General features: G+C 47.0%; 1 protein-coding gene across 2 annotated transcripts in view; it reads left to right on the forward strand.

Moving 5' to 3' along the window:
• The window catches only part of tsnare1 (T-SNARE Domain Containing 1), an 875,956-nt gene that overhangs the window by 597,285 nt on the left and 256,853 nt on the right, over positions 1-21,818 (forward strand). For both annotated transcript variants that reach the window (XM_078540971.1, XM_078540972.1), the window contains exons 5-6: positions 5,644-5,734; positions 9,557-9,631. In XM_078540971.1, coding sequence (XP_078397097.1) covers positions 5,644-5,734; positions 9,557-9,631 — 166 coding nt within the window. The remainder of the gene's footprint in view (positions 1-5,643; positions 5,735-9,556; positions 9,632-21,818) is intronic.

Below are 21,818 nucleotides of genomic sequence, written 5' to 3' on the forward strand. Positions count from 1 at the left end.
TTACTCCGCTGAAATTGACAGCAACTTCAAAAGACTGAGTACCTGTGGAATGAAGTGGAAATCTAGAAGTTGCTGCCAGTGAGTCTATGTTTCTCCAGAGGACGCACCTCTGTTGAGGTCCCTCCAGAGTGTAACCCTTAAGCAGCCACAGAATAGACGAAAGCATCCATTTTTGTATTGTTTGTATCTCTGTAAAAACCCTTAAAAAAGTTAAGACTTGTTGAAAGAAACATAACTGAGTCAAGGCACGCTAAGTTGATAATTACTACTGAACACAATCATTGGGTCTCAAAAGCTAATTTTATATTTGTGGAATGCCATGTGGCACCATTATGATGAGAAAAATCCATATTTTGTATTTTTAAACTTTGTAATGATATTTTAACTTTTATCTCAATCCAAACATAATTATTTATTTTGCATTTTGCAAATGTAAGTAAAATGTGAAAGCAACCAGTGCTTTTAACTTTCTGGCCTGCTGTCTGTGAGAATCTGCCAATGTGATTGGCCGCTTACCCTCCTTGCTGACATCACTGTTGCTGCATACCTGGAGATTTCCTTGAAATTGGCATCTGATTTAAACTGCCATTAGGAAGAGATTGCTACATTTTTGTGGGCATCTTCCTTGAAGGTCAGTGGCAAGCACCATTGCTTCACCGGTGGCCATAACATCCAGCCCAATGTTGAGTCATGAACCTGAAATCGTGCCAGAGAGATGGATTGAATGAGTGGAGAGGTAATGGAGTTTGTGATGGAGAAGATCCATGAAGTTGCTTTGTAATTATAACTCATTCAGGTTTAGATATCAAGCAATTGTTCTCTCAGAACAGCCTTAGGGCAGGATTTTCCGTCCCATCGGAGGTGCGTGGCCGACCCTAATGGGAGTAAAATAGTGTGCGATGACTTCGGGCGAGCATTCTGATGTCATTGCACACTTGCGTGATATTTCACTCGGTGGGCACACATGGGTGCCGGAGTGGCACCCACCATTAATTAAGTGGCCACTTAAGGCCCATAATAGTCCAATCGACTGTGATTTTTCCTTGCCTGTGCGATTTTCTGCTTGTCACATGGGCAAAATCGGCAAGCGGCCAGCCAACATTTTCACAAACCTCACCCAAGGGCAGGATAAAAAGGGTCAACAGCATTGCCAGTGTGAATAGTGAGGAGCTTTGGAGATAATTTGTAGCTGATTGCTTATTGGTACTTGGCAGCTTCATCTCTGTTCATGGTTTCATTCTTAGCAATTCCAGGCTCCGTTTCATGACTCATTGCTGTCTGCCAGGCTCCTGGAGGAATCAGACCGTGTGGACCCTTCCTGGTATCAGACAGCCTTCCCTTACCCTGGTAATAGGGATTGTGGTCTCTGCTGGAGGCACCTCCTCTGTGGAGGAAGAGAGAGGCAGAAGGGAGAGGAGGCCAGGTATCCCAATGCAGATTCCAGGGAAGAGACCTGTTGGAGGAGAGGCACAGGAGCAAGGGGCACAGGGCCAGTAGGTAGTCCAAGGCGGAAGGGGCCACTTCCAGGATTTACAGGTGGCAATGGGCTACCTCAATATGTCTGAGGTGCAATGCCATAGGAGGTTCCGCCTCTCAAGGGAGAGCGTGACCTCCATTTGCCAGATGATTTGGCCTGAGATCAGCTTTGAACGTGTGGGTAGACACCCCATGCCAGTGGCCCTCAACTTCTATTCGTCTGGCTCCTTCCAGAGCCCTGTGGGGGATCTGTGTGGAGTGTCCCAATCAGCTGTCCACAGTTGCCTCAAGCTGGTGACAGACGCTCTGTTCAGGTGGGTACTGACCTTTACTCTTTACCATATGGGCAAGGCCAGCCAGGCAGAGTAAGCCAGAGGCTTTACTGCGACTTCTGGGGTCCCCCACATCCAGGGTGCAATTGACAGCACACGTGGCCGTCAAGGCGCTAGCGGGTGAGCCGGGTACCTTCGTCAGCAGGAAGGGCTTCCACTCCATGAACGTGCAGATAGTGTGTAATCACTGGATGCAGATTCTACAAGTCTGTGCAAGGTACCCAGGCAGCTCCCACAACGTGTACATCGTGAGACACTCCCAGGTGCCGAGGCTCTTCAGTGCTCCAGCCCGGCTGGTAGGATGGCTTCTGGGTGACAAGGGCTATCCATTGAAGAGGTGGCTCATGATGCCTCTCTCTCTAATACCCAAGAACAGAGGCAAAGAAGCGTTACAATATGAGTCATGCCTCCACAGGGGCAGTGGTAGAGAGGACCATAGGTCTTCTCAAGATGAGCTTCCAATGCCTGGACCATTCAGGGAGTGCACGACAATACACCTTAGAGCGGATGTCACTGATAGTGGTTGCATGCTGCGCTCTCCTCAATCTGGCACTGGCAAGGGGGTCCCACTGGAGGAAGAGGATCTTGACGCAGCTCCACAGGCCACAGATGATGAATCTAGTAGTGAGTCAGAAGAGGAGCATGGTGAGGAGAATGCTGAGGGCGTGGAGCCAGACCTTGGTAACCTGCAGGGAGGCAGCGACACCTGGGACACCTTGATCCTGTGCTCCTTCAGCTAGGCTATCAAAGATCATCTTCAAACACATGCCAGTGTTGCCATCTCCATTCTGGATGTCTGAAAGGACCCTGTCATTTGAACAAAGAACACTCAGTGCCTGTGCAATATAGTTCAGAGCAACCGATGTCCAGCATTACATACTGGCGCTCCCCGCACCAATGAAATAAAAAGGTGAAGCATACTCAGGCCATGACGACAAAAACACAATTTATGTCATTCTGACAGTTCAGTAATCTTAACAGAAACGTTTCTGGCATTCAACATCCAACCAGTATACATAAAGTAAACAAAAATGAACATAAAATCACCCATGACCTGTCCCTCTTGGGCTCATGGTATCTTTAACTTACGTTTGCGAGTGCTACATCTAGGTGCTCCACCCTTGCTGGCACTGGTATTGGAGACAGCCTGCTGACTCTGCTGTCTTGTTGGCCTTGATGATCTTGGTGGTCGTCCTCTGGCCAGTGGAGCCTGTGCTGGCCCCACCTGCGAGGGAGTGGCCAGTGTCATGGCTGACATCTCCCCAATTCCTGTAGCCTCATCAGATGCCACGGTCACTGTCAGAGGGGTGGAGGAGCTGCTGCCATCACCCAGAATGTCCTGAGAGGAACCCGCAGAGATGACAGGAGCTCGTGCACCAATGTGAGGTCACTGTGGACCTCCCTGGACACCATTGATGGATGGACACCTAGCTGGGAAACTGGGTGCCTCATCCATCTCCCATGCTGACACTGACGCCCTGAGCTCAGTGCCTGTGTGAGGGCTTGCAGGTCCGAGCGTAACCCTGGGAACACCTGATTGTGTCCTGGGGCTGCCTCTCCATGAGAGTCGCCATTCTCTCAATGGAGGAGGCAGTGCGCTTGGCCATGATGGTCAACGCAGTGCTCACACTACACATAGACTCCTCCACCACAAAGAGCATAGCACACACCCTCACAGGTCTCCGCCGGATCCTCCCGCACAACTTGCTGGATATCTAACACCTGCCACCTAATGGACGACTCCAGAGGCTCACCATCAGCCTTCGACTGAGCATCGCCCTGGTCCCCAGCAGTCCTCTGACTGCCGGCACCCTGGGCACTCTCTGCTTGTGCCTCAAGCGATTGTGAAGTGCCCTCACCAATGGGCACTGAGATACTAGCTGCCGCTCTAATGCCCACCGAGGCGCTGGTATCTGCGCTGGTGCCTGCTTCAGTGAGCGGGTTGACCCAGGTGAAAATGACGGCCTGTGGTCCTCCGGTGTCAGGTGTGGCCCTTCAGGGTCTGCAGATCCAACATGTGCTGGCGAACTTAAAGGGAGAAGAAGGACACGTCATTAGTTTAAGTCATCAGAATGTCACTGTGCATGCCAGGCATCCTGGTGAGACAACGGAGATCTGCATCGTGGTGCCCTCGTCTTCCAATGATCAATTGGGACTCCAGATTCCAGGCTCACATCAATAGAAAGACTACACTAGAGTGGTTGCGCGAGCCAAAACTCTCACCTCTCTGTACCTTCATCTTACCTTCATCTGGCACCCTCGCCTCTCCACGCCCGGTTGCACATCGGGCCCTCAAGCTTTAGGGCATCTTGCTCATACCTCGAGAGGATTAGGAGGCTAGTGGGGCCTCCGCCGGTCGGCGACTTTTCTATATTGTTGTGGGCCATCTTCTCCTGAAACAACACAGGAGCATTGATTAGTCCACTCTGTACCTACAGCACCATTGCAGCCTGGCCAACCCCAGCTGAGGAGCACCTGGCAGGGCATATCCGATTTCAGGTCCTCGAGCCACAAGGCACTCAGTCCAAGCAGCCAGGGCTCACACCCTTGGCCAGCTCCAGTGTGGTTGACATTTAGCACAAACACTCTAGCACCCTTGAGGTCCAAGGGGGTCAGCCAGACATCTGCACACAGACCCATGCCAACACAGTACTCACCCTTCCTGAGTGCAGCAGGTCATCAAAGCACTTCCGGCACTGCACCCAGGAGTGCCTTGCCACATCACGGGTGCTGATCATCGCTGCCACCTCCTCCCATGCCCCCTTGGTGAGGAGCGGTGGCCTCCTCCCCCCACCCCTGGGGCCATCCCCTCCAGGAGGACGGCGAGGCAATCATCGGAGAAGCGGGGTGGGCCGAGTGCCCACCTGATCTGCCCTCCCGCCAGCTGTGTCCAGCTGCACCTGTGTCCATAGTGCCGCCTCAGGGAACGACCTCCCTTAGAAGCCTTCCAGGGGCTGCCTGGGCCACTTTTAAACCGGCCCCCGGGTTGCCATTGAACCCGCTGGCCAACAGGACCCTGCCCCCACTCAGCCCTTCCCGGCCAGTGCGGAGCTGCGTTTCACGCTGGGCGAGCCTTAATTGGCCCACAGCGTGAAATCGTGGTCGGGGCCTGATCGCGATCGGCAGTCCGATTTGCGGCCGCTCCCAGGCAAAGCAATGGATAGTCTGTACCTTGTTGTCAAAAGATTCCCTGAGTCTCTTGCACTTGTTAGAGGTGAGAGTAGAGGGTCAAGAAAGAGAAGTTTCAGAAAGAAGTCACGGGCTACCTTTGCTGTCTGAGATTATCCTAGAGTAGTGGACATGTCTTGGCAGAGACAGATGAGGTTTAACGGCTTTTGATGTTACCAAGACAAATCTAGTGGTGGACGGCCAAAATACCGGTTTGCCAGATATATTTAAGTTTTGCACTTGAGAGAACAAAGCTGGGGGCTGTACTGGGGGAGCAATCAGGAAGGGAGACAGCTAAGGTTTCACGGAGAAAAGTTATTTAACTTGTTTCTTCCAGAATTGTTTTGCTGATTAAACACAAGTTTTATGACTGTGAGCAATCTGTTTTGTATTTTGACATGGAGAAAGCATAGCTTTACACAGAGCTGATGTCATCCAAATATTTTGACTTGAATTGTGGAGACTAAAGCAAAATTCAAATAGTCTTGATATCACGTTTAAATCATGATTTTACGACAGCAGATTGAAATCTTGCTATATTCCTACTTAAATCTCAATGATGATTGTGTCCTAATCGTTGTTCTTTCCACAGTTATTTCAGCTGTTTTACTTCAAACACAGCATTTATTTTATTTATTGTTTCCTCCTCCCTTCTGTCTTGCCAAAGGCACACAACACAGCAGGAGACGAATAAAACCATCAGCTCCTCAACAAAGTATATCAAGCAGCTCTCGGAAATAGTGCGCGGATCATCCAGGGTAAGTGCAGCTGAAATGAAACAATAGCTTCAAATGTTATGCAAACGAGTCCTGAAACCAAAATGTAATTGCCAGAAAATTAAAACCAGTAAGATTTGCATATATAATATAATTACCTCGCGCCTTGGCTGTTAGCCATTTTTAACTAAGACAGTCATTGCACTTTTGCATCCTGAATTATTAATTGACTTTAAATGCAGATTTTATTAATACATTAATAATGAAGTCCCATTTAATATGTAAACTCTGCCGTTTGTTTTTGTGGCTGATGTGCCAGAGATTTTTTTTGGCAGTGTTTTTTTCTGAGTTAATATAGCAAAACAGCTCAAATGGCCACAGCTGCTCTGCTTCTAATTCAACTGATGACCCATTCTGCAGAAAAACGAACAGAATTGTGGCGTTCGATCACAAAGCACTGACAGAAATATTCCCGACTTACATTATAAAGGTGGAATTTGCCTTTTTGGTCAACATTAGTCAGTGGCCCTGGTTATGAACGGCTGGAACCCCTAAAATGGACTTTCAAACCGTGGAATTTGGCTAATGCGTGGGCCATAATGATGTTTTTTCATCTTCGTTCTTGGGATGTGGGCGTCGCTGGCTGGGCCAGCATTTATTGCCCATCCCTAATTGCCCTTGAGAAGGTGGTGGTGAGCTGCCTTCATGAACCGCTGCAGCCCCTCTGGTGTTGGTCCACTCACAGTGCTGTTGGGGAGGGAGTTCCAGGATTTTGACCCAGCGACAGTGAAGGAACGGTGATATATTTCCAAGTCAGGATGTTGTGTGGCTTGGTGGGGAACTTGTCGGTGGTGGTGTTCCCATGTATCTGTTACCCTTGTCCTTCTAGATGGGAATCAGGGAAAGCTTTCCACTGGTTGGAGTCAACCTCGCACAAAGATGGTTGTGGTTGTTGGAGGTCAGTCATCTCAGTTCCAGGACATCACTGCAGGAGTTCCTCAAGGTAGTGTCCTAGACCCAACCATCTTCAACTGTTTCATCAATGACCTTCCTTCCATCATAAGGACAAAAGTGGGGATGTTCGCTGATGATTGCACAATGTTCAGTACTATTTGCGACTCCTCAGATACTGAAGCAGACCATGTCAAAATGCAGCAAGACCTTGACAATATCCAGGCTGGAGCTGACAAGTGGCAAGTAATATCTGTGCCACACAAGTGCCAGACAATGACCATCTCCAACAAGAGAGAATTTAACCATCGCCCCTGGACGTTCAATACTATTACCATCTCTGAACCCCCATTGTCAATATCCTGGGGGTTACCATTGACCAGAAACTGAACTGGACTAACCATATAAATACTGTGGCTACAAGAGCAGGCCAGAGGCTAAGAATCCTGCGACTAGTAACTCACCTCCTTAATCTCCAAAGCCTGTGCACCATCTACAAGGCACAAGTCAGGAATGTGATGGAATACTCCCACTTGTCTGGATGAGTGCAGCTCCCACAACACTCAACAAGTTCAACACCATCCGGGACAAAGCAGCCTGCTTGATTGGCACCCCATCCACATCATTCACTCCCTCCACCACTGACGCACAATGGCAGCAGTGTGTACCATCTACAAGATGCACTGCAGGAACTCTCCTTAGACTGCACCTTCCAAACCCACGATCCTTACCATCTAGAAGGATAAGGGCAACAGGTACATGGGAACACCACCACCTAGCCACTCACCATCCTGACTTGGAAATATATCGCTGTTCCTTCACTGTCGCTGGGTCAAAATCCTGGACCTCCCTCCCTAACGGCACGTAATCCCACATGGACCGCAGCAGTTCAAGAGGGCAGTTCACCACCATCTTCTCAAGGGCAATTAGGGATGGGTAACAAATGCTGGCTTAGATAGTGATGCCCACATCCCATAAGTGAATTAAAAACTTATAGGATGCATGTGGCCCAGCCTATCCAATTACCAGAAGATTGCTTTACACACACCATACACTGAGTTTTCTTGATGGAAATTTCCAGCTGATTTGTTCTCATCAGCATTTACACCGATGTTTGTTGACTGGCTTTTGCCCTAAATACAAGTTCAATGTTTATCGTTTCAACCTCGCCTGTACTTCATTGTGCCAGCAGAAACAGAGAAATTGTTATGGACATTCTAATCTACTTCTATTTTGCTGGTGACAATGGCCGAGCATGCCCTCCAGATCAGCACCCAACAGTGCAAAATAAAGATAGGCTGGCCTACCCATTTCTCCTGCCTTCCTCCCATGTGGACCTCATCGTCTCATTTTTCTAACCCCCACTCCCTTCTTCCTCATCTTGCTGTGGCTGTACCCCAGTGCCCTCTTCCCTTAAATCTGCTGGTCCTCATGGAACAATATTCAGCATCATTCTTGACTCCTCAAATAACAAAGCAGCCCATGCCCACACGCAACAAGACCTGGACAACATTCAGGCTTGAATGCTAAGTACCAAGTAACATTCGCGCCACACAAGTGCCAGGCAATGACCACCTTCAACAAGAGAGAATTTAACCATCTCCCCTTGACATTCAATGGCATTACCGTCACTGAATCCCCTACTATCAACATCCTGGGGCTTACCACTGACCAGAAACTGAACTGGACTAGCCATATAAATACTGTGGCTACAAGAACAGGTCAGAGGTTGGGGATTCTGCTATGAGGATCTCACCCCCTGATTTCCCAAAGCCCGTCCACCATTTACAAGGCTCAAATCAGCACTATGATGGAACACTCTCCACTTGACTGGATGAGTGCAGCTCTAAAATCACTCACACTCCACACCATCCAGGACAAAGCAGCCCACTTGATTGACACCCATTCCACCACTTTCAACATTCACTCCCTCCGCCACCGATGCACAGTAGCACCAGTGTGTTCCATCTACAGGATGCACTGCAGCAACACACCAAGGCTCCTTCAAAAGCACCTTCCAAACCCATGACCTCTACCACCTAGAATGACAATGGCAGCAGATGCATAGGAAGACCACCACCTGCATCTCCTCCAAGCCATACACCATCTGACTTGGAGCTATATCGCCGTTCCTGCACTGTCACTGGGTCAAAATCCAGGAACTCCCTTCCTAACAGCACTGTGGGCGTACCTACACCATGCGGTCTTCTCAAGGACATGAAGGATGGGCAGTCAATGCTGGCCTCGCCAGCGATGCCCATAGCCAGTAAAAGAATAAAAAAAAGGAAGAATAAAATGGTGCAGCACATTCAGATTACATAGTCTGCTTTACATTCAATGTGCAGTACAGGAAAGGGCAGTTCAACCCAGCAGCCTTTGCACATGCTCACAAGCCACATTCACATTCTCATCCTGTGTTTTCCTCTTTCAGACTGTAGCAATGCGTAGAAGCAATATTTCTATATCCAGCCCATTGAACCCATGCATACTTTCTGTCAATATCTCCTCTTCATCTCATTGTTGGCTGACTTGTTCTCCAGAAAGAGACTGTGAAACTTAACTGACACTCCAATACAATGCCAACCTCGGCCCAGCCCACCATAAACCTTGGCAGCTGTAGGGATCCGTCCTCACGGATTAATATCTTAACGCACAACCCCTTTGTACTGTAACTCTGGAAAAAAGGCTGCTCCTGAAATATTAACCCATCTCTTCTCTTTCAGATTTCAGTTTTGTTTCTATTTATTTCCAATTTCCAATCCTCATTCAGTTTCCCTTTGCCCCTAACATGCTGATGGTGTCTGAGCGTGAGGGGCTGGTTAGAAATTAGCCAGCTTCTCAATATGCTTGATTCAAGTTTCAGGGAGGGCAAACAGACTATTTAAATAATATTTCTCTTTTTTTTGTCTACAGCGAGAATGGTTGCAGTTGGATAGGCTTAAGAACCAGCTCTCAGACTCTATACAGCGCTATGGAGGATTGCAGAAGGTAAACAGTTAACCACTCAATATCTTTTGATTGCTTATTAATATTTAAAACCCATTGTTTTCCCCACAATTCCTACAGCTTTGTTTATTTTGGACTTGGGAGTTTACCCTTCAACACTGCATCAATTGCACCAAGAGTTTCACAGTACTGGATTGCAATGAGTGGTGTTCCTCTTCAATGTCGTGACTGCATTCATCAAGTGTTGTCAACCATTGATACCTGTAGGCCATTAAAAATAAAAAGCTATATAGAGGCTGCCATTAGAGTCAACGACTCCTCTTACCCTCTTAGCTTCCTGCTTCTTCCAGGCAAAAAAAGGATGAATTTTTACACTCTAATCAATCGCATGTAAACATTACTCTTCAATATCTCATCACTGATAAAAATAGCTTCTGTAAAAAGAATTAAGAAAGATTTCAAAAGCAACTAAACGATTAATGATAACCACAGGCAGCAACAAAGTGATTAGATGTTCATGTATGCATTTCATTAATACACTTTGAGTATGAAATTGCCTCCGTGCATCTGTCTTTATTTCAGATTTCCAGCCTTCACACATTTTCTCTTTTTATCTCTAACAACGCATGGGTAGTTCCAAATTAAATGGTGGTGATGGCCAGGGCATGGTGGGGACAGAGGCGGGGGGGTTTGATCCAGGAGTGATGAGGGGCCATTGATTGGGGCTGATCAGTGATGGGGAGGAGGCTCCGGGCCAAGGGGAGTGGCGGAGGGTGGACAATAAGGCGGAGGGAAGAGGGATTGATCCTGAGATGGGACAGGTTGGGCGGCCATTCCTAGGCTTGGGAGAGGGGGGTCGATGCTAGAGTCGGAACGGAATGGGCATAGGGATAGAGGCAGTGGTCTCCCAGGTGGCTGAGAGGGGATTGGAAGTCAGGAGAGAGATATTGAAGCCTGGGGAGCTGTCAGAGGTGCAGAGGGAGATGGCTGGAGAGTTGGAAGCCTGAGGGCTGGGGAGGCTGGACACTCAAGTGTTTAATTTAAACCCCCTCTCTCATTCCCAAACTTTCCCTTTTTTTTAGGGGGGGGGGCTTAAAATTCCCCCATATGGTACAAATGTAAGGAAGTTCTGCTAAGACTTTATAAAATGTTAGTTCGGCTTCAGCTGGAGTATTGTGTTCAATTCTGGACATTACACTTGATGAAAAGTGTCATAGCCTTCCCAGTAATTTGTTGGAAGAAATTTCTACATCCAGTGCTGAATATCTAACAAGGAGGGCTAGGTATTACGCTGCCCAACTGGCGGGTTGGAATGTGGTGCAATCCAGCAGGTGGCCTTCCCACCCACAACCTGTCTGAAATTTTACAGGGGGCAGGGCGGTGGGTGGGAGCAGTCAGACAGCCCACCTGCCCTTGGGTCTATCGAGGTCCTTAAGTGGCCAATTAATGGCCACTTAAGGGGCTCATCCCACTTCCACCAGTTACCCATGACAGTGATGGGCCCACGCCATGTGGGAAGTTCAGCTGCGCAGGCTGGTGTCTGGTAAGGCGACAGTGGGGCCTTCTTTGCAGGTCCCCTGGGCCCATCAGAGGCATCTACAACCCCCCCACCCCCCCACAGCCCCCCCCCAACAAAGACCGATCCCCTAACTTTAACCATCTACGCAGCTGTCCTGAATTAGCCCCTCTCCCCCCTCAACCCCCTTCCCACCCTCGCCCCATGCTCTGACTTCACTCCACACCCAGCCTTACCTGGGTTCCTCGGCGTGCTGGGACTGCCTGTGGCCCCAAAATGGACAGAGCTCCCACTGACACTGGTGGGACTACAGAGCTGCTGGCCATCCGATTGGCCAGCGGCTCTCTGAGGCCGGATTTATTCCTCCCGAGAAAGGGCGGATGCCTCGCCTTGAAGCAATCAATCCTGCTCCCAGCGTTAAATTGCCATGGAGCAGCCGAAGGGATAATGGGCTCCCCACCGATGTTTTAGTCAGCAAGGCGGGGACCACAGTGTCCCATAAAATCCAGCCCTTAGTGTGACAATTTAGTGACAGAGGAGGAGGGGGGTTGGGGGTCGTAATGATGAGATGGAGCTGGATATCATCAGGGTACATGTGGAAACTGATGCTGTGTTTTCAGATGACAGCACCATTTAGTATCAGGCTTGCTAATCTGTCATGTTACCTTGGCACTGAAACATTGGGCCGGGATTTGATAGGGCACTGTGTCCCCATCCCCCCAGCTAAAAATTCGGAGAGGAGCCTGCCCATAATCCCGACAGTTTCCCCGCAGTAATTTAGTGCTGGGAGTGGTGTTAATTGCTTTAAGCTGAGACCTTCGCCCATTGCTCAGGAGCAAGTCCCGCCTTAACGAGTCGCTGTCCAATTGGATGTCCGGCATCTCTGTAGCCTTACCAGCTTTAGGGGAAGTGCTGTCCACTGCTGGTTCAATAGGCTGTCCCGTCGCACCGAGGAGTCCAGCTAAATCTGAGGCCAATGGTCTTGGCTCATTAGGAGGCGGGGGGTGAGGTCACCCGGTTCAAGAAGCCAAGGAAATATTAAACTGGTATGAATGATCTTTGTGGGGGTCTCTGATGGACCCAGGGGCTTGCAGAGGACTTCCAAATGCCCCCATTCCCCTACCCTGTCCTTTGCATGAGAGTAGCCCATGCAGCTAAAGCTGCAAATAAAATACCAGTGGCAGTGGGATGAGGCCCTTAAGTGGCAATTAATTGGACATGCCCCTGGGTGCTCCCCGCATCCCCCCCCCCCTCCCCCCCCTCAAAGTTTCAGACTCATCCAGGGGTGGGGGGGCGGGGTCAGGTGCTGAATTTTATGTGCCCACCTCGCCTTCAAACCTGCCTGCGGGGGAATGTAAAATCCAGCCCATAGAATCAGGGGCACCTCAAAGTATGGGACAATAAGGAGTATGGATCCATCAGTGATTGTCACATAATAATTAAGAATACAAAGCTTGTTAAGTTCTCCATTTTGGCACATGAAGCAACAGAAGGTTCAGAACGCGACAGAATCTTCTTTACCTTTGGTTTTCTTTGCAAAAACTTAGCATCAAAGTAAGATCAATTCATTGGCATGAGACTTCCATTTCATACTACTTGTACCATCGTTTATTGTCTATAGTGCTGACTAATGCATTTTAATCAAATGTACTGTACTTTCCTATAATTGCTTCATGCGTGCCATCTTTCATTGTACTTCACTTATTTCTTAACTGCATCTAATGGAATCGTTTGTCATTCACTTGTTAGGAGAATTGCATTGGAGCCTCAGCTTGATCAGTTCACCTGCTTTCTTTCGAACACAGTAACTTGTATTTCACCTTGATGCAGTAAAGAATGATAAATATTACCTTTAACAATTAAGTGTTTTCCTACACAGCACCAATCAAAGTTTGTCAAAATTGTGCAGACCTTGTCATTTCAGATTTCAATTTGAGGCACCACAATGATTATTGATTCCTCCTGCTCTCTATAAAGTGAGAGTTGTATTAGAAACTTGTTTCTGGAAGTGTGAGTAAAATGGTCAGGATCCAACCGTTTTTGCCTCAGGCATTTTCTTTACATTTAAGGCTGATTTGCAATTTAATATGTGCCATGCAGCCGAATTACTCTGAGACTGGGGAATGGTTCAGTGCTATTTTTTAACTTGACGTGTTGATATGTGGGTCACTGATACTGTACACAAGAACATAAAAAAATACTGATGAGAAAAGCCTATTGGGCCATCTAGGCAAATCCCTTTCTTGTCCTAACCACACTGTGTTCTGCATACCCCCAGTAATTTTGCATCTGTTGCCCTGCATGACATATTTTCATCTCTCTCAGTAAATAGGTTTTTCCTACCCACAAAGCAACAGAGAAAATTTCATTGATGTAGCACCTTTCCATTTCTCACGTTGTTCCAAAGCACACCAAAGCCAATAAATTACTTATGAAGTCTTGCCACTGTTGTCATGTAAGGAAATGTCCAATTTTACACTCATCAGGACCCTATAGAGGACTACAGGATAAATGACAAGAAAATCTGTTTTGGCAGTGTTAGTTGAGGGATAAGCATTGGCAAGGACACCAGGGCTATTCTCTGTTTTCTATTCAGATCTGCTGTGATTGCTTGTGGCTTTTATTTTGTTTTATTACCTAGGAATCTGGTTGCAGGGCAAAAGCTGACAGTGCATGAAACCCAAACAGAAGAAGCTGGAAATACTCAGCAGGTCAGACAACATCTGTAGTGAGAAACAGGGTCAACATTTAAAGTTGTGATAATACTTAACCAGAACTGAGGAAAGAACTGTGGGTCATCTCGACCCGAAGTGTTAACTGTGCCTGACCTGCTGAGTATTTCCAGCAGATTCTGTTTTCATTCCAGATTTCCAACATCCACAGTGTTTTGATTTTGTTTTGGTCTACAATAAATGATGACATGAACATGAATGAACTGTTCGATGGAGTGGAAGTGAATGAAGTAATGGTTAAGCTTGCTGTTTAAAAGCTTAGGGCTTATAGAGCGAGGGGAAGAATAAGGGGGTTTCTGCAGAAGGCAGTGTCTATGTCAAAGGAAGTTTAGCGTTTTTTGAAGAGCAATGTAAAGTGGCTGTTACTAACTTTCAGAATGGTAGTAATCTCCTTAAGCATTTGTTCCTCAGTTTGTATAAGTAATTTTTTTTACCCGCTGGTTGTGAAATGTGTTTGATGCTGTCTTAGGGCTGTATAAGTGCAAATTATTAATGAGGCAAGGTTGAAAGATCAATTAATTTCTCAGTGACATAGATTTTGTTAGCGAATTTGGCAAATCTACAGTTAATTTTGGCAAAGGAAAGGCTTGTAACTATATCGCACCTTATCACACCTTTCAAATGTCTCAAAACATTTCATTTACTAAGACAGACTTTTGGAGGTCACGATCTGTTATTATGTCTATTATATTATTGTGGCCTTATGTTGCACAGATCCATTGAATGGCTGTGAGATGAATGAGTAGTTAATCTATTTTTTGTGGTGGTAGTTGAGGAAAGAGTATTGTTAAATGAGAGGTCAGTGTTCTTCACCTATTAATGCCTGTCCAAAGTCACCAGGAAAAATGGATGGGGTTTAACACTTCATGCTCTGACTCAACCGGTTAATTTCAAAAGCTTCCCTTCTATCCTGTGCTTTTGTGCTTTACAAAGTAATTTCCTATTTGGTATTGTGCTATGGTTTAGATGCACTAAATCTATTGAGCTCCCATTGTTGACCAAGTCCACAAAAGAACTTTGTTCAAGTAAGATGTATCATCTGAGGAATCTCTCACAATATAGCACTCAGTCGATGCTCCACTGGAGTAGCATCCTGGATTGTGAGTTCAAGTGCTAGAATGGGACTAAGGTGTCTTTTTGGTTCATCTGAATCAATGGATTATAGGCTTGAACTCTGTTTCAGGACATAAACTTGGCTGACATTGCAAAGCAGCACATAGAAAGCACTCCTTTGTTAGAAGTGTCATCTTTGTGATAAACTGTGACACTGAGGCCCCACATGCATGTTAAGGTGAATGTAAATGATCCAGTGATGCCTTTGAAATACAGCAGGTATTTCTGCGAGTGTCCTGGTGAGATTTTCTCCCTCAGCCGCCATCAGGTTAAAAAACAGATGAAGTGATAATGTATTTAATTTGCTATTTGTGAGTCCCTGCTGCATGCATATTGAATGCTATATTTTGCCTATGTAACCATGATTATTCAAAAGTAATTTATTGACTCTCATGCAGTTTGGAATGCCCTGTGGAACAATATGATGCTATGTAAGTGGTCATGGCCTACCACAAGGATGGTACTACCTGTTTCAATACTAACTTTCAAAAGCAAATTGCATATATACTGGAAAATATGAAAGTTGTAGAGCCACGGGGAAACAGCAGGGGAGTGGAACTAACTGGATAGCTTTCTCAAAGAACCAGGATAGGCATGATGAGCTCAATGGCCTCCTGTGCTATATGATTCCAAGAGTGCATTCTTTAATCTGTTGATTCAGAAGGTGAGTCTTACCAACTGAATCGAGCTGACACTGAAATTCTTCGGCCAAAAAACATTAGGATTACTCAACCACCAATCTTTTATCTGGGGTAAATAAATATTATTTTAATGTATCGCGTAGTGGATATCAAATCAAAGTATTGTGCGCAAGACACATTAAATTTTGGGCAAGAAGTGAGTCATGGATTACAATCATTTGGCTAAGATATACAACGTTTTTGCAATTTGTTGGTTGTAAGACCAAAAGACGTAGGAGCAGAAGTAGGCCATTTGGACCATCGAGTCTACTCCGTCATTCAATGAGATCATGGCTGATTAATCCTCAACTCCACTTTCCTGCCTTTTCTCCATAACCCTTGATTCCCTTACTGATTAAAAATCTGTCTATCTCAGCCCATCGTTAACTGAAGATTTGCAATAATTTTTGAGACCCGTTCGTTTTGTGTCTGTTCATCAGTTACAATCAGCAATGGAGCTGGTGAAAACACCAGTCGTTTTAGGGAAAGTAGTGATCAGCTTGTAAGGAAGTGGAAATGGGAGCCCAGGACTGCAAATTGGAGAATGTACTCAGAAATCCTACAGTCCAGTCTGATTTTAGTCCTCCGCTTGGTCAGTTTTAGCATCTTATTCAGATGAATGGATTAATGTTCTTTCTGCGAATAACTAAAAGGTGTGCAGAGTAAAACATCATTACCAAAATTAATCCTAGATGGATTATTTTATAGTGCTTTAGAGGTATGAAATATCTGAGCATTGTCTTTACTATCTGTCATTTTTTACATGCACTTAACAATGGCAAATGTTATCAAAATGAATCATCAATAAAATCACACACATTTGATCTGCAAAAGACCAGCAGTCAATGCAGTGAATAATTAAAGTTCATTTCAATCAATATTGCTTTGTTCAAAGAATAAGGTTTCCTTAGGTTACTATATGTGAATGACATCATAAAAAGCACGCAAGTAGGCAGTATGGGTTGCTATTTCTAGAAAAGTGCATTCATTAGAGAACAGGCTTTGCCCAAATTAATTATCAGATGAAGCCTTACAATGTTGATGACACATAATGCTGAGAATAAATCCCTCCTTGGCGTTAATAAATACGTAAGGACTTCCGATAAAAACAGTAAGAAATGATCATGAGGTCCCTTAGCGGTCAGCTTATGTGTTAGATGGTGCAAGCTTGTACAACAACCCCCTGAACCATAGGGATGCTAACTCTAAGGAGAGGCAATAATGTCCAGAAAAAATCCATGACTAAATTCAGGCAAAATCCTGGGTAATTCTTCCATGACTCCCTCAAGAAATTGCCTTGACACAATGGTTACACATGATACCTTAACTGACCGGGAAGAGGAAACATAGGTATGGTGCATTATCTCTTAATTGGCATATCCTGTGCTTGATACTAAGCATTGCTTCCCAATATGTCCTTATTAGCATAAGGCCTTACGGGGCTAACAAAGACCACTTCCATCTACTGTGCCAGTACAAAAGGTCACAGATGTCGTACTCAGCTTAATCTCATAGCCTACAGTAGCCTGCCAAAAAACTATCCACAGCCTCTTCACATTTTTGACTCCTCTACTTGTACTGCCTCCCTCAGTCGGCTAGTGCACATATCACATTCTGCTTGAAGAAGTTATATCTCAACTGTTTGTTCACCATTTTTGTCTATTCTTGGATCCATGTTCCCTTGTCCTTGCATTCATATTGAACATCTCTATGGGATCCAGTGGTTTTGTTCCCATTAGGATATTAAATACCTTCTGTTACAGCCGAAATGTCAAGTTCAATTAACTTAGTTGCCCTTCTTTGTGTTGCCTCCAATGTCTCTGCTATAGGGTGCCCAAGATCAATGCTTCATATAGGGGAGAATTTTCTCCCCGTCGGGCAGGCGGGCAGTTCGGGGGCGGACGCAGGTGGGCACATAGCCAATCGCCGCCCACGATAGGCTGCGCGCCGCCATTTTGCTTGGGTGGGCCAATTAAGGCCCACCCAGTGTGACGTGCACCCGGAAGTGCTTAGCGCTATCCGTGCGTGCGGGCGGGGGAGGAGGGAGAGTCAGGGCCTGTGTTCTTTCACTTACATGTGCGCAAAAGAGCTCAGAAATCTCCCTGAGGCTCGGAGCTGCTTCGGGGAGATTTATTTCATTGCAAAAACCCGAAAAAAAGATTTGAAAAAATTATTCGGCATGTCCCCACATGTGAAAGTGTCACATGAGCTGGGACATGTCTATGAATTTTATTAAAAATTTTTATTAAAGTTATAAAACCTTCATGAAACTTCCTGAAGTTCTATGAAAAATGCGAAGGCTGCCTCGGCTCTTCACCTGCCCGCCAACCTTAAGGCTGGATGGGCAGCCGTGAGAAGCAGTTTAATTAGCTTAATAATGGCCTTAATAGGCCCTAGACAATTCGGCGGGCGTGCAACCGATTCCTATGCGTGCCCACTGAACTGAGGATCAGAATGACGCACAGTGACATCAGGATGCAGGGCCGACATCACCGTGCGTCATTTTACACGTCGGCGAGCAGGGCCCATCCCTGCACGCTGACCAGAAGATTCAGGCCATAAGCTAATTCTCATTTCCTGGGATTTGCGCTCAGTCCCAGCATTCTGACAGCCAGTTTGCCTTTTTCCTCACAGTTGTGCTGATGGTTTAAAGGCTTTTTTCCTGAAAAAACTTCCTAATCCTTTTTAATGCAGACTGTTCCTATCGATTTTGTGCACTAGTTGTTCATTTTCTTCTGCAGCTTCACAACTTTTCACTTTTGTACTTTAAAGGGCATCTTCCAATTTTTCAGTCTAACCTTCCAATCTGTCCAGATCTTTCTGAAAACAGTCTTCTTGTTTGTCTTGTTTCTACAACAGTATTCCCTCCCAATGCCTGAATTCATAGCATTGACAAACTTGAAGAGCTTTGTTTCATACTCCATTATAAATTGAAGGAAAAAGTAGCCACAGAAGCAATCTGTGTGACGTCCCACCAGCCACATCTTTCTACATTGACAGATCTCCTACCAGCCTTTCCATCTTCTGACTCAACTAATTTGTTCACATTTAAGAAGCTTCTCTCTATTGCAAGTCTTTTGTTTTCACCTTGGAAAGTTCTTTCCTGTGTGATGCTTTATCTAAGACTCTGCTGAGGTTTATTAGTTTAGGTTTATTAATTCAATTGGGTTCCCAATGTCTCTAACTCTGTTATATCAGTACGGTATAAAAGGAGGTCAATTTACCCACCAAGTCCTTCCTGGCTGTCCGCAAAGCCATTTACCCAGCCCCTTTCCCTGTAACTCTGCAATATTTCCCTCAAGTAACTCTGCAATATTTCCCTCAAGTGCCCACCTAATTTCTTTTGGAAATCATTAATTGTCTCCACTCCCTTCATTCTTGTAGGAAGCAGATCATTTCTACTCGCTGTGGAAAAAAGTTTTTCCTCACATTCCCTCTTGTGGGCAGAATTTTCCATGCCCGCTGGTGATGGGCGTGCTCAGCAGCGTGAGCGGACAATATGGCGAGAAGGCCAGAAGTCGGTTTCACGACATCGTGCAACCAGTTTGCGATCATCTGCTCAGCTCATCGATGGCGGGACATGTTTCCTGCCACCTGATGTCAGGAACCTCATTGTAATACATCTATAAGTCATTATAAGGCCAGCCCACTGGAATCATCACCCCTCTGCTGGATCGTCCGCCCACGTCAACGTGTTTGCACGCCAAAGTGTTTCACAACAGAATATATGGCGTGCACTTGGCGGGCTGCACTTTGAGGGGAACTTGGAGGTAAGTGCACAGTAATGTTGCACAGCATTCGCGATGCTCGCTTGTTGGACTTCAAGGTTAAGGCGGTTTGGGTGGGGGGGTGGCAAGGGCTGCCTTGCAGTTAAGGCGCATGTGGTTGGGGACAGGTGCATGAGGTGCCCTGCGGTTGAAGGTAGTGCACAAGCACATGCTGGGTGAGGAGAGGGAGGGGGCCATGCTTTACGGAATCCTTGTTTAAAGTGACCATTCCTCTGCAGCTGATACAGTTCAGATGCAGCCACATTGACATGTGTGGAGTCAGGCCTCTAGCTTACCTGCCCACTCAAGCCATGCAGAGACATGAAAGTGCCACCATGTGCTCCAGAGCTTTTCACCCCTTGGGCACAGACTGCAAAGTAATGGCGTTTTAGTGGACTGCACAGCAGTTGGACTACTGAGCACATTGTACAATCTCCTTGCTAAAGCTGCCCATGGAGCAGTCACTGATGGAGGCGTTCACAGCCCCTTGCAATGTCATCATCCCGGTTTGGACCAGTCTCCCCCATGGTTCAAGCTAACAGTGCAGCCTTGCAGCGTGGGTTAGGAGAATGCCTGTGCCTGAGCTGAGAGCACAACATGCAGTCCAATGGGCAAGACTGCTGCCAATTGGCCAGGCGCAGTGGGGCGGAGGTGGGTGGGGCTTTGGGCAGCCATGCAGGGCACTAAAATCTGGCCATCCAAGTGGTGGCCAGCACTCTCCGGGATGCATTAAGGGGCCTTCAGACTAAACCAGGAGAGGTTCTTAGTACACTCAAGCTAACCCACATATCTCTCTCTTTCTTCGTGCAGGAGGAATACATCAGGAGCATGGAGCCTGGTGAACTAGCTGTATGCCTCGTGGTGTACTGGGAGCGAAGACGACTGAGAAGAAAGTGATGGAGGTGTCTGGCTGTGCAGAGGGAGGAGCTGCACCCTCGGGAAGAAAGGGTGGCTGGGGCTCCCATACACGCCGCTGAAGAGCCACAGTGAACTGTTGCTGGCAGGCACTCAGCTAGACCCAGAGTCTATAGACGCCACCTTTCATTTCTGCAGATGACCGAGAACCAATGTGGCCGAAGACTGCAGATGCCTCGGGAACTGATTGGTCAGATCTGCCAGCTACTGCAGGATTTGGTGCCACGGGGACATGGAGGGCATCCACTGCCAGTGGCCATGAAAGTGACTGTGGTGCTCAATTTTTACTCTACTGGCTCCTTTCAGAGCTCCACAGGTGACCCCTGTGGGATATCACAAGCATCCACCCAGAAATGTATCCATGAGCTCACAGATGCCACCTTCGCACAGACACACAACCATGTACATTTTGCCCGGGACCAGGAGAGCCAGGATGCAAGAGCGTTTGGATTTGCCCAGATCTCAGGTTTCCCACAGGTGCAGGATGCGAGGGACTGGACTCACGTGGCGCTCAGATCTCCATCACAACACGCGGTCAACTAACTCAACCACAATGGATTCCTTTCGCTGAATGTGCAGCTGGTGTGCGACCACCACAAACGCATCCTGCAGGTCTGCGCACGGTTTCCAGAAGTGTCTATGACTCCTGCATTCTCAGCTGATCACAGATCCCTGACGTCTTCCTGGGTCCACAGACGCTGCAGAGATGGCTCGTCGGGGACAAGGGCTATCCACAGAGGATGTGGCTGATGACACCCGTGCGGTGGTCTCAGACTGCAGCAGAGCAAAGGTACAATGAGGCTATGCTGCAACTTACAACTTGGTGGAGCAGACCATCAGAATGCTGAAAATAAGTTTCCAGTCTGGTGGAGCCCTGCAAAATAGTCCACAGAGGGTGTAATGCATTGTCATCGCCTGCTGCACCCTTTACAACCTGGTGCTGCAACGGAGAGAGGAGCTGGCTGAGGAGGAGATGGAGGAGCTGCACATCTCCTCCAGTGAGGAGGACGTTGATGAGGTGAGGGTGCGAAGGTCCTCAAAGTTGACGATGACTGCGATGAGGCCCTCGCACTGGACAGACGACTCTGGAGTCCCTCAAAGCTGCTAGATTTGTGGCACATGATGCCATCATGCAGTGAGGAGACGCCATAGATCCTCACATTGCATCTGTGAGCGTTTGACTCCACTTTGGCTTATGCCAGTGCACAGATCCTCTGTGATAAGGCTCCTGTCATGGAGACACATTGAAGGCCCTAATAATCGCTTGATTGCAGGAAGATGATGATGTCATGCAGTGAGGATACTCCCTGAACCTTCACTTAGCCTCTGAGAATGTCTGACTCCTGTCTAGCCGAGGGCAGCTCGCTTATGCTCTGTGATCAGGGTCATATCATAGTTATGCAGCCATGAAACCTTAAAAGCACCTGATCCTTTGTCCGCCTTCAGCATCTGACCCCTTCAGGAGCACAGCATCACTGGCCACAGATGCTGATGAGATGCGGGCCA

The sequence above is a fragment of the Cetorhinus maximus genome, chromosome 4 (genome assembly GCF_964194155.1).
Source record: "Cetorhinus maximus chromosome 4, sCetMax3.hap1.1, whole genome shotgun sequence".
In the NCBI taxonomy this organism is placed as follows: domain Eukaryota; kingdom Metazoa; phylum Chordata; class Chondrichthyes; order Lamniformes; family Cetorhinidae; genus Cetorhinus; species Cetorhinus maximus.